This window comes from Symphalangus syndactylus, chromosome 18 (genome assembly GCF_028878055.3).
Source record: "Symphalangus syndactylus isolate Jambi chromosome 18, NHGRI_mSymSyn1-v2.1_pri, whole genome shotgun sequence".
Classification (NCBI taxonomy): Eukaryota; Metazoa; Chordata; class Mammalia; order Primates; family Hylobatidae; genus Symphalangus; species Symphalangus syndactylus.
In genome coordinates, this window is record NC_072440.2 from 58,424,459 (window position 1) to 58,440,933 (window position 16,475).

The following is a 16,475-nucleotide window of genomic DNA, read 5'->3' on the forward strand; positions in this document are numbered from 1 at the left end:
TATTGTCTATGCTGATTTTGTGTCACAATGGCAGAACCGCAGTTACAACAGAGACCACATAGTCCAGCAGTCCCCAGCCCTTTTGGCACCAGGAAGTGGTTTCATATAAGACTTTTTCTTGGATGGGGATGGTGCCAGAGGATGGTTTTGGGATGAAACTATTCCACCTCAGATCATCAGGCATTAGATTCTCACAAGGGGCATGCAACTTAGAACCCTCACATGTGCAGTTCACAATAGGGTTCATGTTCCTTTGAGAATCTAAGGCCATAGCGGATCTGACAGGAAATGGAGCTCAGGTGGTAATGCTCGCTTGCTCGCTCACTTGCCACTCACCTCCTGCTGTGGGGTCCAGTTCCTAACAGGTTGGGGACCCTTGATATAGTCCACGAAGTTGAAAATATTCACTACCAGGCCCTTTGCAGAAAAGTTTTTGGATTCCTCTTTGTAGGGCCTCAAATAGGCCCCATCTCTACCTCTTCATTCATTAGCCTACATTGAGGTCATGTTGTATCAAGTATCAGATGAAGAACTGACCACCCAAGCTCTGACTAGGCTGTGTTTCTTCCCACATGACAAACTTTGCCATCCACTAATGCTTGAGCCATAGGCTTAATTGATATAAATGGTTAAAGCTTATCTATTCCCAATTACCAGAAGCCAGAAAAGAAATATACAATAATTTTATTTATTTATTCGTTTATTTATTTATCGAGATTCTCACTCTGTTGCCCAAGCTGGAGTGCAGTGGCGCAATCTCTGCTCACTGCAACCTCCACCTCACGGGTTCAAGTGATTCTCCTGCCGAGTAGCTGGGACTACAGGCACGCACCACCATGCCCGGCTAATTTTTTTTTTTTTTTTTTTTAGATGGAGTCTTTCTCCCAGGCCAGAGTGCAGTGGCGCGATCTTGGCTCACTGCAAGCTCCACCTCCTGGGTTCACGCCATTCTCCTGCCTCAGCCTCCCGAGTAGCTGGGACTACAGGCGCCCACCACCACGCCCGGCTAATTTTTTTGCATTTTTAGCAGAGACGGGGTTTCACCGTGTTAGCCAGGATGGTCTCGATCTCCTGACCTCGTGATCCGCCTGCCTCGGCCTCCCAAAGTGCTGGGATTATAGGCGTGAGCCACCGTGCCCGGCTGCCCAGCTAATTTTCGTATTTTTAGCAGAGATGGGGTTTCACTATGTTGGCCAAGCTGGTCTTGAACTCCTGACCTTGTCATCCACCCGCCTCAGCCTCCCAAAGTGCTGGGATTACAGGTGTGAGCCACTGTGCCCAGCAAGAACTTTATTTTTTAAACTTTAAACTATCAACAATTAAAGGGGAATCTTCTTTAACTTGATCTTTTCTTCTATATTTGAAAAGTATCTCATCTTTGTCAAAATTTCCTTGGCTTCTTCAAAGTCATCTGAAATAGACAGAGACACTGAAGTCAGGCTTCATTTCAAGCAAGAATAAAACCAACTCTGATGACTAGGGCAGCCATAATATAAGTGGAGCCCTGGGGTCCAGAGGGCTCATCAATTCCTCAGTAAGACTGAGCAACGAAGAGGGAGAACATCTGGATTGTTAAGGAGACAAAGGGATAAACCAAACGGGGCAGGAGGTAAGAGCATGTGTACAGGATTCACATAAATTAGAGAAGTTGATTCTCTTCAGGATAGTCCCAAGTAATAAATGAGTGGTGGAAGCCAGATGCAGGAGCTCACACCTGCTATCCCAGCATTTTTGGAGGCTGAGGCGGGAGGATGGCTTGAGCCCAGTAATTGAAGACCAGCCTGGGCAACAAAGCAAGACCCTGTCTCTACCAAAAAAAAAAAAAAAAAAAAAAAAAAAAAAAATTAGCCAGGCATGGTGGCACATGCCTGTAGTGCTGGCTACTCGGGAGGCTGAGGTGGGAGGATCCCTTGAGCCCAGCAGTTTGAGGTTGCACTGAGCTATGACTGTACCACTGTACTTCAACTTGGGCAACAGGGTGAGACCCTGTCTCTTTAAAAAAAAAAAGGGTGGGGGGTTGTGTTTTAAAAGTTTCTCCCTAACACATGTGGTGGTATACTGAGGATATGAAAGCACTGAATGCTTCCTCTATGCCAGGTGCTGAGGCACAGAGCTGCCTTCAGGGGGCTTACAGTTCAGATGCTGAGGCACAGAGATACCCTCAGGGGGCTTACAGTTCCCAAGAAAGACACCCTTAGACCAGTGATTTTCCTTTTTTTTTTTTTTTTTTGTGAGATGGAGCCTCACTCTGTTGCCCAGGCCAGAGTGCAGTGGCGTGATCTCAGCTTGCTGCAACCTCCACCTCCCGAGTTCAACCAATATGCATGCCTCAGTCTCCAGAGTAGCTGGTATTACAGGGTGTGCACCACCATGCCTGGCTAATTTTTGCATTTTTAGTAGAGGCAGGGTTTCACCATGTTGGCTGTGGCTGCTCTCAAACTCCTGATCTCAAGTGATCCGCCTGCCTTGGACTCCCAAAGTGCTGAGATTATAGGTGTGAGCCACCATGCCCGGCCAGACCAGTGATTTTCAGTTGGGGATGATTTTGCCCCCATGGGGACATCTGGCAATGTCTGGAGATATTTTTGGTTGTCACAGCTGGGAGGCAGTACTGACATCTGGTGGGTACAGGACAGGGATGCTGCTAACCATCTTATAGTACTCAGGACAGCTCCCCCAAACAAAGAATTATCTGGCTTACAATATCCGTAGTGCCAAGGTTGAGAAACCCTGACTTAGATAAGTAAAACACAATGTGAAGAGTGCTAAAAGGAAGATATGTTATAACCATTTGCATCATTCCAGATGACTCCAAAAATAAGATATTAAACAAAAAAGTCACAGAAGGATATATATTATTTATACAAAGATAAAAATATGCGAGACTAAATAATACACTATTATGTATATATATGGTTAAAACTATCAAGAAAAGCAAGGGAATGAGTAACACAAAATTCAGGAGAGTGGTTACTGTGGAAGGGAGATGTAATGGCAAAATGTCTACCAGGGACTTGGAAGGTCTTGGTCGTATTTCATTTCTCAATTTAATTTATTTAACATATTTTTTGTATTCAAAAAATTTTAGGGCCAGGAGTGGTGGCTCACGCCTGTAATCCCAGCACTTTGGGAGGCCAAGGTGGGCAGATCATGAGGTCAGGAGTTCAAGACCAGCCTGGCCAACATGGTGAAATCCCATCTCTACTAAAAATACAAAAATTAGCCGGGTGTGGTGGCAGGCTCCTGTAATCCCTGTAATTGCAGCTACTTGGGAGGCTGAGGCAGGAGAATCACTTGAAACCGAAAGACTGAGGTTGCAGTGAGCTGAGATCGTGCCACTGTACTCCAGCCTGGGTGAAAGAGCAAAACTCATTCTCAAAAAAAAAAAAAAAAAAAATTAAGTTGTGGTAACATATGACATAAAATTCATCATGTTAGCCATTTCTAAGTGTACAGTTCAATGACATTAAGTACATTCACATTGTTGTGCAAGCATCACCACCATCCATCTACATAACTTTTTTTTTTTTTTTTGAGATAGAGTCTTGCTTTGTTGCCGAGGCTGGAATGCAGTGGAATGATCTTGGCTCACTGCAGCCTCCACCTCCCGGGTTCAAGCAATTCTTGTGCCTCAGACTCCCAAGTAGCTGGGATTACAGGCATGCATCATCACACCCGGCTAATTTTTGTATTTTCAGTAAAGACGTGGTTTCACCATGTTGGTGAGGCTGGTCTCAAACTCCTGCCCTCAGATGATCTGTCTGCCTCAGCCTCTCAAAGTGCTGGAATTACAGGAGGGAACCACCGCGCCTGGCCTTCCATAGAACTCTTTTCATCTTGCAAAACTGAAGCTCTCTACTTATGAAATAACTCTCTATTTTCCTCTTCCTGACTCTATCCCCCCACAACCACCATTCCACTTTTTCTGTGAATCTGACTACCACAGGGACCTCATATAAGTGGAATTATATAGTATTTGTCCTTTTGTGACAGACATTTCACATAGTACAATGTCCTTAAGGTTCATCCCTGTTGGAGCCTGTGTCAGAATTTCTTTCTTTTTTTTTTTTTTTTTGAGACGGAGTTTCGCCCTTGTTGCCCAGTCAGGAGTGCAGCGGCATGATCTTGGCTCACTGCAAACTCCACCTTCCAGTTTCAAGCGATTCTCTTGCCTCAGCCTCCTAAGTAGCTGAGATTACAGCCATCTGCCACCACACCCAGCTAATTTTTCACAGACGGGGTTTCACCATGTTGGCCAGGCTGGTCTAGAACTCTTGACCTTGTGATCTGCTAACCTCGGCCTCCCAAAGTGCTGGGATTACAGGCGTGAGCCACCGCGCCTGGCCTTGTGTCAGAATTTCTTTTTTTTTTTTGAGATGGAGTCTCGCTCTGTCGCTGGAGTACAGTGGTGCGATCTCCGCTCACTGCAAGCTCCACCTCCCAGGTTCATGCCATTCTCCTGCCTCAGCCTCCCGAGTAGCTGGGACTACAGGCGCCCGCCACCACGCCTGGCTGATTTTTTGTATATTTAGTAGAGACAGGGTTTCACCATGTTAGCCAGGATGGTATCGATCTCCTGACCTCGTGATCCACCCGCCTTGGCATCCCAAAGTGCTGGGATTACAGGCGTGAGCCATCGCGCCCGGCCGGTGTCAGAATTTCTATCCTTTTTTTTTTGAGTTGGAGTTTTTCTCTTGTCGCCCAGGCTGGAGTGCAATGGCGCGATCTCAGCTCACTGCAACATCTGCCTCCCGAGTTCAAGCGATTTTCCTGCCTCAGCCTCCTCAGTAGCTGGGATTACAGGCGCCTGCCACCATGCCAGGCCAATTTTTTTTTTTTTTGAGACAGAGTCTCACTCTGTCGCCGGGCTGGAGTGCAGTGGCACGATCTCAGCTCATTGCAAGCTCCGCCTCCCGGGTTCACACCATTCTCCTGCCTCAGCCTCCCAAGTAGCTGGGACTACAGGTGCCTGCCACCACGCCCGGCTAATTTTTTATATTTTTAGTAGAGACAGGGTTTCACTGTGTTAGCCATGATGGTCTCAATCTCCTGACCTTGTGATCCGCCCGCCTCGTCCTCCCAAAGTGCTGGGATTACAGGCGTGAGCCACTGTGCCTGGCCAATTTTTTTGTATTTTTAGTAGAGATGGGGTTTTACCATGTTGGCCAGGCTGGTCTCGAACTCCCGACCTCAAATGATCCGCCCGCCTCAGCCTCCCAAAATGCTGGGATTACAGATGTGAGCCACTGTGCCCGGCCCATTGTTGCTTTTATTATTTTGAAAAAACTGTTAGATCAATTAAAAAAAAAAAAGTTTTAATTTTGCATTTACTTATTCCTTTCTCCAAGGGTCTTCCTTTCATTATGTAGACCCAAGTTTCTGACCTATATAAATTTCCTCCACTCTAAATAAATTTTTTTTTTTTTTTAGATGGTGTCTCATTCTATCACCCAGGTTGGAGTGCATTGGCATGATCTCGGCTCACTGCAACCTCCAACTTCCGGGTTCAGGCCATTGTCCTGCCTCAGCCTTCTGAGTAGCTGGGATTACAGGCGAGCACCACCATGCCTGGCTAGTTTTTGTATTTTTAGTAGAGACGGGGTTTCACCATGTTTGTCAGGCTGGTCTCGAACTCCTGACCTTGTGATCTGCCCACTTTAGCCTCTCAAAATGCGGGGATTACAGGTGTGAGCCACCACGCCTAGCTGATCAATTCTTTTAACATTTTTTTTTACAAGGCAGGTCTTCTGTCAACAAATTTCCTTTTTTTTTTTTTTTTGAGACGGAGTCTCGCTGTCGCCCAGGCTGCAGTGTAGTGGCGCGATCTCTGCTCACTGCAAGTTCCGCCTCCTGGGTTCACACCATTCTCCCGCCTCAGCCTCCCGAGTAGCTGGGACTACAGACGGCCACCACCAGGCCCGGCTAATTTTTTGTATTTTTAGTAGAGATAGGGTTTCACTGTGTTAGCCAGGATGGTCTCAATCTCCTGACCTCGTGATCCGCCAGTCTCAGCCTCTCAAAGTGCTGGGATTACAGGCATGAATCACCATGCCCGGCCAACTTTTTTTTTTTTTTTTTTGAGACGAAGTCTTGCTCTGTCACCAGCCTGGAGTGTGGCATGATCTTCGCTTACTGCAACCTCCGCCTCCTGGGTTCAAACAATTCTCCTGCCTCAGCCTCCCGAGTAGCTGGGATTACGGGCGCGCCACCGTGCCTGGCTAATTTTGTATTTTTAGTAGAGATGGGGTTTCACCATGTTGGCCAGGATGGTCTCAAACCCCTAACCTCCAGTGATCTGCCCACCTCACCCTCCCAAAGTGCTGGGATAACAGGCGTGAGTCACCGTTCCCAGATCACTTTTTTGATATAGTTTGTTTCTCTAGAAAGGCAGAAATGTTGATTTTTTTTTTTTGAGACAGAGTCTCGCTCGCTCTGTCGCTCAGGCTGGCGTGCAGTAGCACGATCTCAGCTCACTGCAACTTCCGCCTCCCTGGTTCAAGCGATTCTCCTGCCTCAGCCTCCCAAGTAGCTGGGACTATAGGTGCTGTGCCACCACACCCAGTTAATTTTTGTATTTTTAGTAGAGACAGAGTTTCACCGTGTTAGCCAGGATGGTCTCGATCTCCTGACTTCGTGATCCGCCCACCTTGGCCTCCCGAAGTCTTGGGATTACAGGCATGAGCCACTGTGCCTGGCCAGAAATGTAGGCTCTTTTTTTTTTTTTTTTTTTTTTGAGACGGAGTCTCGCTCTGTCACCCAGGCTGGAGTGCAGTGGCGCGATCTCGGCTCACTGCAACCTCCGCCTCCCGGGTTCACGCCATTCTCCTGCCTCAGCCTCTCTGAGTAGCTGGGAATACAGGCGCCCGCCACCACGCCCGGCTAATTTTTTGTATTTTTAGTAGAGACGGGGTTTCACCATGGTCTCGATCTCGTGACCTCGTGATCCGCCTGCCTCGGCCTCCCAAAGTGCTGGGATTACAAGTGTGAGCCACCGCGCCCGGCCTAGAAATGTAGGCTCTTAAGGCATTTTTTTAAAGGCAGAAATGTAGACTCGTAAGTATTTCCTATCTCCCCATATAGCTATCATAGGAAGGTATATAATAGCTAGTTACTGAATGAATGGCTATGCCTCAGTGCTTGAAATTTCTTTCCATATTTAAGAAAGTCAAGAAAAGAAAGTACCTTGTTCAAAAGCACTGCTCACATTGTCAGCAAATTCTTTCTGTTTAGCTGAAAAAGAAAACCATTCTGTTAATTTTTCCACTGAAATAGACTCATAATACAAAGACAATACTTACACTTTGTAGTCATGCTGGTTTGAACACAACAAAAGAGGAAGTTTGTATTCAAGGTAAGGCTTCATAACCTTTGTCTCTGTGTGTACCACGATGGCAGCTGCTGTTTAGCACAACTCTGGTTGACCCTAATAACACTGTTTTTCTACCCATGAAAGGTCTGAGGAGCAATCACCAAGGTTATAACATGGCTATAGAATCAGAAAAAAAAAAAAAAAAAGAGAGAGACAAGGATATACTTTGATTATCTCCACAAAACAGTTTGGGTCTTCGACATTTCAGCAAGGAGAACATTAACATGCTGGGAACACCTATCAGTAAAGCATTACTGAGTGTTTCCGGCAACCACTTGCAAACTATACAGCTTCTCAGGAAAATGAAAATATTTACATCATGTTGTGTCGTAAGAGAGAAGATGCCAAACAAAATAAAGCAGCAGCTATCTCATATTTCTCGTTTCCTTGTTAGAAAATGAGGAATTTTCCAGTAATCTCATTTTCCAGATATAAATAGCGTCAGTCATTTATATGGTGTCGTCTTTCGAAGCACTGTCAAATACATTATATCCCTAAGGTAGGAAATGACAGGTATTGGGGGAATTGTTCCATGGGTGATGAGTGGAAGAGCTGGGAACAGAATCCAAGTCATTTGACTCCCAGTCCGGTGTTTGAAACTCACCTCTCAGGTAGCAGTGTGGTGTCCACAAAAGAACAACAGACTAGGAACCTGGAGGTTCTTAAGCCCTGACCCTAAAATTAACTAGCTCTATGCTCTTGAACATTCATTTTACCTGGGCTGTAGCAGATACCTTACAGGAGAAAATGTAGGAATTAATCTAAATTAAGGTCAGTGAGCTGCTCAAAGTCAAATGTTTACTATAGGGCTAGAATAAGTGTTTTTTTTTTGTTGAGACAGAGTTTCGCTCTTGTTGCCCAGGCGTAGTGCAATGGTGCGATCTTGGCTCACTGCAACCTCCGCCTCCTGTGTTCAAGCGATTCTCCTGCCTCAGCCTCTGAAGTTGCTGGGATTATAGGTGTGTGCCACCATGCCCGGCTAATTTTGTATTTTTAGTAGAGACGGCGTTTTGCCATGTTGGTCAGGGTGGTCTTGAACTCCTGACCTCAGGTGATCTGCCCTTCTCAGCCTCCCAAAGTGCTGGGATTAGAGGCGTGAGCCACCACACCTGGCCTAGAATACATGCTTTATCTCATTTAACTTGATCCCCACAACAGCCAGTGCTAATATTATCTCCATTTACAGATGAGGAAATTGAGGCTTAGAGGAATGAAGTCATTTGTTCAAGGTCACACAAAGTCAGTAGCACGCTGCCCTCACTCCAGACCTTCATGCTGCCCTGCCGTCTAAAATTCGGCAGCTGAGCCCACTGACTGCAACTCCTGAGTTTTTCTCCCTAAAACCCAGCCCTAATGCTGTCAACATATCTCCAGCTGACAGTCCCCTCACCACAAATTCTATATTAGTGCTTTAAACGTCTTTTCTCATTACTGTTTGCTCATTTAGTAAATACTTACCAAGTTCCTTTTAAACTATAAGTACTTTTCTGTGAGCTGAGGATGTGAGGGAAGCAAAAAGTAGACATGATTTCTCCTTCTGCAGAACTTCCAGTCTAATGAGGGAGGCTGATATTGATCAATTAATGTCACATAGAACAGTAAAGATATAACTGTGATCAGTCCTACAAAAGAAATAGCCACTACTAATAGATAGCTTAAAAAAGGCTTCTCTGAGGAAGTAATGATTGCCTTCAGATCTGAAGAAGGAGGGGTTAACTTAAATGGGGTGGAGGAGAAGAGGGTTTCAGGCAGAAGCAACAGGCCCTAGGGTAGGAGGGTGCCCAGTATATAGATAAGGAACTGGAAGTGGTCATTGTGGCTGGAGTGGAGAAGGCAGAACAGAGAGAAGCAGAGGCCACAGCAACGGCCCTGTAAGGGATGCTAAAGAGTTTTAGAGCAGTGAGAAGCCACTTAAAAGTTTTTTCTTTTTTTTTTTGAGGCGTGTTTTCGCTCTGTTGCTGAAGCTGGAGTGCAATGGTGCAAACACGGTTCGCTGCAGTCTCCACCTCCTGGGCTCAAGTGATCCTTTTGCCTCGGCCTCTCGAGTAGCTGGGACTACAGGCATGCGCCACCACATCTGGTTAATTTTTAAATTTTTTATGGAGATGGGGTCTTGCTGTGTTGACCAGGCTAGTCTTGAACTCCTGAGCTCAAGTGATCCTTCCACTTCAGCCTCCCAAAGTGCTTAGATTACAGGCGTAAGCCATCACACCTGGTCAATTTAAATAAGGTCAAGAGTAGTGATTAGATTTGGGTTTTGGCTGGGCTTGGTGGCTCACACCTGTAATCCCAGCACTTTGGGAGGCTGAGATGGATAATCACCTGAGGTCAAGAGTTTGAGACCAGCCTGGGCAACATGGTAAAACTCCGTCACTACTTAAAAAAATAGACAAATTACCCAAGCACGGTGGCACGCACCTGCAGTCCCAGCTACTCGGGAGGCAGAGGCAGAGGCAGGAGAATAGCTTGAACCTGGGAGGTGGAGGTTGCAGTGAGCCGAGATCATGCCACTGCGCTCCAGCCTAGGCAACAGAGCAAGACTCTGTCTCAAAAAAAAAAAAAAAAGACTTGGGTTTCAAAAAGATTCCAGTGACAGTGAAGGCATTTGTTAGATGGGGCCTGAAGGTACAGACAGACCAGTGAAAAGCTACTGCAGTTGTCCAGGTGAGAGTGAATGGTAGCTTGGAAAAGGCTGGTGGCAGTGAAAGTAGAGATAGGTGGATGAATTTGAGGCAAATTTAAGTCAGCTCTTTCAGATGTAATAGATTGACTATAGGCATAAGGAAGAATAAGGTTGTTAAGGCCTCCTCAAAATTTACACTTGTGCAACTGGTGTCATTCTCTTAGGGAACACTGGAAGAGGAACAGATTATTATTATTTTTTATTCAGAGTCTCGCTCTGTCACCCAGGCTGGAGTGCAGTGGCATGATCTTGGCTCACTGCAATCTCCACCTCCTGGGTTCAAGCAATTCTACTGCCTCAGCCTCCCGAGTAGCTGGGACTACAGGCGTGTGCCAACACTCTCGGCTAATTTTTTGTATTTTTAGTAGAGACGGGGTTTCATCATGTTAGCCAGGATGGTCTTGATCTCCTGACCTCGTGATCCGCCTGCCCTGGCCTCCCAAAGTGCTGGGATTATAGGCGTGAGCCACTGCACCCAGCCTGAGGAACAGATTTTTTTTTCGGGGAAAGGTGGGGAGGGGAGACACCTGGGAATTTCATTTTGGGCACAGTTGACATATATTAACTCCAAGAAGGCACAGCACAGTCTTTCTTGTTCCATGCTGTATCCTCAGTGTCATGCACAGTGCCTGATATTTGTAGGTACGCTTCAGATATTTGTGAAAGTACATAACTGAATATAGTCTAATAGAGAACCTTGGAATCTTTTCTTTGTGGAATGGTTATGTGTCAACTTGGCTAGGCTATGGTGCCCAGTTGTTTGATCAAACACGAATCTATGCCAGGCACATTGAGTCATGCCTGTAATCCCAGCACTTTGGGAGACTGAGGCAGGTGAATTGCTTTGAACCTAGGAGTTTGAAGCCAGCCTGGGCAACATGGCGAAACCCCATCTCTATAAAAGACACAAAAAATTAGCCAGGCGTGGTGATGCACGCCTGTAGTCCCAGCTATCCAAGAGGCTGAGGTGAGAGGATTGCTTGAGCCCATGGGTCGAGGCTGCAGTCCGCTGTACTGCACTGCTGTGCTCCAGCCTGGGTGACAGAGTGAGATCATGTCTCAAAAAAACAAAAATCAACTAGTTTAGATGATCCTGTGAAGGTATTCGTAGATGTGATTAATATTATAATCAGTTGACTTTAAGTAACGGATGTTACCCTACATAATATGGGTGGGCCTCTTCCAATCAAGTAGAGGCATTAAGTGCAAAAACAGGTTTTCTGGGAAGGAATTCTGTATCAAGACTGTAACATAGAAATCCTGCCTAGACTTTCAGCCTGCTTATCTACCCTTATAGATTTTATTTATTTTGTGACAGGGTCTCACTCTCTCACTCAGGCTGGAGTACAGTGGTGTGATCTCAGCTCACTGCAACCTCTGCCTCCCGGGCTCAGATGATTCTCCCACCTCATCCTCCCGAATAGCTGGGACCACAAGTGCGCACCTCCACGCTTGGCTGATTTTTTTTTTTTTTTTTTTTGAGACGGAGTCTCACTCTGTCGTCCAGGCTGGAGTGCAGTGGCACGATCTCGGCTCACTGCAAGCTCTGCCTCCCAAGCTCAAGCGATTCTCCTGCTTCAGCCTCCCGAGTAGTTGGGATTACAGGCATGCACCACCATGCCTGGCTAATTTTATACTTTTAGTAGAGATGGGGTTTCTCCATGTTGGCCTGGCTGGTCTCGAACTCCCAACCTCAGGTGATCCACCCACCTCGGCCTCCCAAAGTCCTGGGATTACAGGCGTAAGCCACTGTGCCTGGCCTATGCTTGGCTGATTTTTCTGTATTTTTTTAGAGATGGGGTTTCGCCACGTTGCCCAGGTTGGTATTGAACTCCTGGACTCAAGTGATCTGCCCTCCTCGGCCTCCCAAAATGCTGGGATCACAGGCATGAGCCACTGCGCCCAGCCCTACCCTATAGATTTTAGATGTGTCAGCTCCCACAATTATGTGAGCTAATTCCTTAAAATAAGTAACTTTTTTTTTTTTTTGTTTAGACGGAGTCTCGCTCTGTCGCCCAGGCTGGAGTGCAGTGGCCTGACTCTGCTCACTGCAAGCTCTGCCTCCCGGGTTCACACCATTCTCCTGCCTCAGCCTCCCAAGTAGCTGGGACTACAGGTGCCCGCCACCACGCCCGGCTAATTTTTGTATCTTCAGTAGAGACAGGGTTTCACCATGTTGGCCAGGCTGGTCTTGAACTCCTAACCTCAGGTGATCCACTTGCCTTGGCCTCCCAAAGTGCTGGGATTATAGGCGTGAGCCACTGTGCCCGGGCCATTATATACTCTATGTTCATTTTTCAGTTATCCTTGGACAAGTGTTCATAACAGCAATGAAATACATTCGGTGCTATTTTATCTTTCACCTCTGACAATGGATTCAATCTCTTTCATGGCAGCTTCACTTTCGGCTTCTGCGAGTTTTTCATTGATTTCCATTATTTCCATAAGGAATTGCCTGTCCATTTCATAATCTGTCCCTTCAGGAATCTCTACTCCATGGAGCTTTAGCTATTGGGGCAGAAAGCAAAAGTAAGTTGAAGAAACTATGGGCAGAGTAATGTAAATCCTACTCATCCGTCAGGAAATAATACCACTAACAGAGAAAACTGCAACTGTCCCGATAATGAAAGACTAAGGGCTATCAAAAGCTTGGACTGAAACAGAAATGCTGGGATGGGATTTCCACTCATGCTACCCAAAACTATGTGACCTTGGTGTGATCTTGGGGTAGTCATTCCTCCACTCAGAGGTTGAACTAGATGTTTGTAAAGATTCTATTCAATTATAAAATTTTCTAGATTGTAAGATACTTTTTTTTTTTTTTGAGACGAAGTCTCGCTCTGTCGCCCAGGCTAGAGTGCAGTGGCGTGATCTCAACTCACTGCAACCTCTGCCTCCTGGGGAAGCAATTCTCTGCCTCAGCCTCCCGAGTAGCTGGGATTACAGGCACCTGCCACCACGCCCGGCTAATTTTTTTGTATTTTGGTAGAGGCAAGGTTTCACCATCTTAACCAGGCTGGTCTTGAACTCCTGACGTAGTGATCCACCGGCCTCGGCCTCCCAAAGTGCTGGGATTACAGGCGTGACCCACCATGCCTGACCTCTTAAGATACTCTTGAGAGGAAAAAAAAAAAACAAAACAGAAAATGACTCTTAACTAAAAGCTACCATCATCAAATCCTTGAAATTCATAGAAAAAAGCTAGAAAATTACAATTTAAAAAATGCAGTTGAGGCAAGTAATATTCACAGAGAAAATTATACTTGTGCTCTGAGGCTAAATACTATTGGGTCCCTGGACTTTTTTTTTTTTTTTTTTTTGAGAGGGTGCAGTAGTACAATCACAGCTCACTGAAGCCTTGACCTCTCAGGCTCAAGTGATCCTCCTGCTTCAGCTTCCAGAGTAGCAGGGACTACAGGTGTATGTCAGCATGCCCAGCTAATTTTTGTATTTTTTGTTGAAATGGGGTGTCATCATGTTGCCCAGGATGGTCTTGAATTCCTGGGCTGAAGTGATCTGACCACCTCAGCCTCCTAAAGTGCTGGGATTACAGGTGTGAGCCACCATGCCCAACCTCAAGCACTCTTCTGCTGAATAAAGGGGATGCGGCTGTCCTACGCCATAATGGGCATCAGAGCGTCATGCACAGAAGGGTTGGGAAATCACCTTACAAGGTACAGTCCTCTGCTCAGTGGGGCCAGGAGGGTCTTATAGGCATCATTCACCAGGGTCGAATGCTTCTCTGAGAAGTCCTTTTCAGTCTGTTAATGGAGATGAAGATAGTACTATTACCATCCAAATCACAAAGTTTTTTTTTTTTTTTTGACAGAGTCATCCAGGCTGGAGTGTGCAGTGGCGCAAACTCAGCTCACTGCAACCTCCACCTCCCATGTTCAAGTGATCCTTCTGCGTTAGCCTCCCAAGCAGCTGGGACTACAAGCGTGTGTCACTGCACTAGGCTAATTTTTATATTTTTAGCAGAGACAGGGTTTCACCATGTTGGCCAGGCTGCTCTTGAACTCCCGACTTCAAGTGATCTGCCTGCCTCGGCCTCCCAAAGTGTTGGGATTACAGGCATGAGCCACTGCGCCGGACCCACAAAGTTTTAGAATATTCTAATGGGCAGGCACCTAAGGAAGTGGTTAAGTAGAGCTGGTGTGGGATGAGGTGTCTTTATATTCAGCTGATAGGTTTTAAATTACCTGGGAAGTCAGACAAAAGCTGTGAGTGAATGGCAGCTCTGGGTCTGACAGGCTGGGGTCAGACTGCCATGGGGCAGACACAGCTGATTTTCCAGCTGGGTCCCTGATAATCACATAACCACAAGGCTACTGCCACCCAGTGTGCACACATATTTGGGGATTTTTGGTGTTGGCCAATAAGCTACCTGAGACCTCTGGCTGAAGAAATCTGGGTGGACAAGACGCTGCAGTTGCTGGTACCTGTGCTGGAGCTTCGCAGTATCAACTCTGAAGGAACGGTTGCTGGAAGGAAATTGGGAGATTAAATTTATGCAACAAATATTTAAAGATTTGTCTACCATGAGCCTGGTTCTTGCTCTCATTGGGAAGATGCAATAACATATAAACAGACAATTTCAAAAAGTGGTAGGTCCCATGAAGGGATACAGAACAGAGTCAGAGAGGGTAGCAGATGTAGTGGACAAAGAGATGACACTGAGCTGAAATCTGAATGATGATGAGTAATCAAAGATCAGAGGAAAGAGATATCCAGGTAGAATTGCAAGAGCAAGGACCTCAAGGTGGGAGCAAGACAGGGATGCCTGAGGAACTTAAAGATCAGTGTTACTATAGCCCCTCATACACATTCAGTGACTGGTGGGGGCAGATCCCATAGTTAAGGGAAAGGGACATTCCTAAATTACACAAAGATTCTTTGCCTGGCCAAACTTTAGTCAGATTTCTGAACCTTCTCCTAGGCCCAGCTGTATGCTTTCTTGTAAAATCCAGTTTTGGCAAATAACCTTGCTAAGTCAGTTTAGCTAGAATCCTCGATCCTCATATTTTTGATCATCCTAGATCTCTGATCAGATTCTTCAGCCTCTGCTATCCCCCAGGTGGTGTCTGAGCACCCTGGCCTGTCTTCGGCAAGAATCCTGTTAGGTCGGTTTAGCCAGAATCCCGTTTACTCTGCTCCTTGACTACGAATTTCCTTCTGCCCATGCTGTTTTTGGAGTTGAGACCAATCTCTCTCCCCAAGTGCAAGACCCTATTGCAGTGGCCCCTCTACAAGATGGTCTTGAAGAAAGTCTTTCTGGTGCTTGAACAAGTGTGACTGAATAATGTTTTCTTTAATACCACCCTATCTTTTCCACGGCCCAGGTCCCTTCATCCCTGTCTCCCGGTTTATTTTAATTCAACCCCTTTCACATTCTACTCCCAGAGTCTGTCCTATTTCCTTACCAGTTCAGCTCTATCCACACTGCCCCATCTCTCCAAGATCCTCAGCTTCAGGGAGAAAAACCATTTATTGGACCCTCTCCCACCAATTCTCACTTTTCCCTCAGGCCTCGCCCACAATATTAAGCTTTTCATGCTTTACTTCCTAATCTCGGACCACACTTCTGCAGTCCTTTCTTAAATACATCAACCCAACTTTAAACCTTCCTGACCCTATTCATTCAAGTCTTCCAGTCTCCCAGGGCCTGCCCCTCAAGTACCCTTTCCTCAAGCTCCGCCCCTCGACTTCTCCTTCCCTTTCCCGTAGGTACCGCCCCTCAAATCTCCCTCCCCTCTAGCCTCGGCCCTCCTATTTCCTCTAACTCCAGTCCCGTTCGTCTCCCTTCTCCACACCTCAACGCTGCTTCCCTCAGTCCCCGCCTCTCAATTTCCTCCTGAGAAATCAAGACACTTCTCTCACGCCTGCTCTCTAGACCTCCGCTCCCCTATCACTCCCGCCTTCTCTTCCGCAAGCCAGATCCGTTCTCCCCTATCGCAGGCCAGACCCCGACGTCTCTCTCGCCCGGGCCCGTTTCCCGAAACCGTCGCTCGTACCAGTCCATAAGGTTGAAGTAGTCTCGAGTGGGGTCAGGTGCCTGCAGCGCTCGGCACTGTGGGCAGAAAAACCTGTCCTCCCGCCTGGGGCCCCATGGGCCGCCGCAGTTCCAACAGCGGGGAGAATTGCTTCCCGCCTGCGACGCAGCATCACAGCTTAGCGGTCTCCTTCTGGGAACCCCTGTCGGCCAAAACCCCCACACCCGGAGCAAAGCTCCGGCTCTCCCCCGCCACATCTGGCCGGCGGCCTATCTAGCCGTGGTCACTCGTGGGGAAAAGCAAAGAGAGCGTCCAACAAGACTAATGCTGCTGATTGGCTGGGGAGTCGAGGGGGCGGGATCACCCGAGGGGAACCCGGGTTCTAAGTTCCGCTCTGCCTTCTGAACTACAACTCCCAGAAAGCATTGAG

At 46.8% G+C, this 16,475-nt stretch overlaps 1 protein-coding gene across 7 annotated transcripts; it reads right to left on the reverse strand.

The window, feature by feature from the left end:
* Positions 1-682: 682 nt before the first annotated feature.
* HSCB (HscB mitochondrial iron-sulfur cluster cochaperone) lies at positions 683-16,391 on the reverse strand. Of its 7 annotated transcripts, none has more exons than XM_055252674.2 (6): positions 16,067-16,391; positions 14,440-14,536; positions 13,724-13,813; positions 12,416-12,560; positions 7,183-7,230; positions 683-1,411 (listed from the first exon to the last, which is right to left on the reverse strand). In XM_055252674.2, exons 1-6 carry the CDS (start codon positions 16,300-16,302, stop codon positions 1,320-1,322), a joined length of 708 nt encoding a protein of 235 aa, XP_055108649.2. In that variant the 5' UTR covers positions 16,303-16,391; the 3' UTR covers positions 683-1,319. The 7 variants fall into 7 exon arrangements, 5 of the variants coding, with proteins under 5 accessions (XP_055108649.2, XP_063479484.1, XP_063479485.1 ...); XR_010117111.1 differs by having other exon boundaries at positions 1,276-1,411; positions 7,183-7,486; positions 8,828-12,560; positions 16,067-16,382; XR_010117112.1 differs by lacking the exon at positions 12,416-12,560 and adding an exon at positions 8,828-9,581 and having other exon boundaries at positions 1,276-1,411; positions 7,183-7,486; positions 13,719-13,813; positions 16,067-16,376.
* Positions 16,392-16,475: the final 84 nt, after the last annotated feature.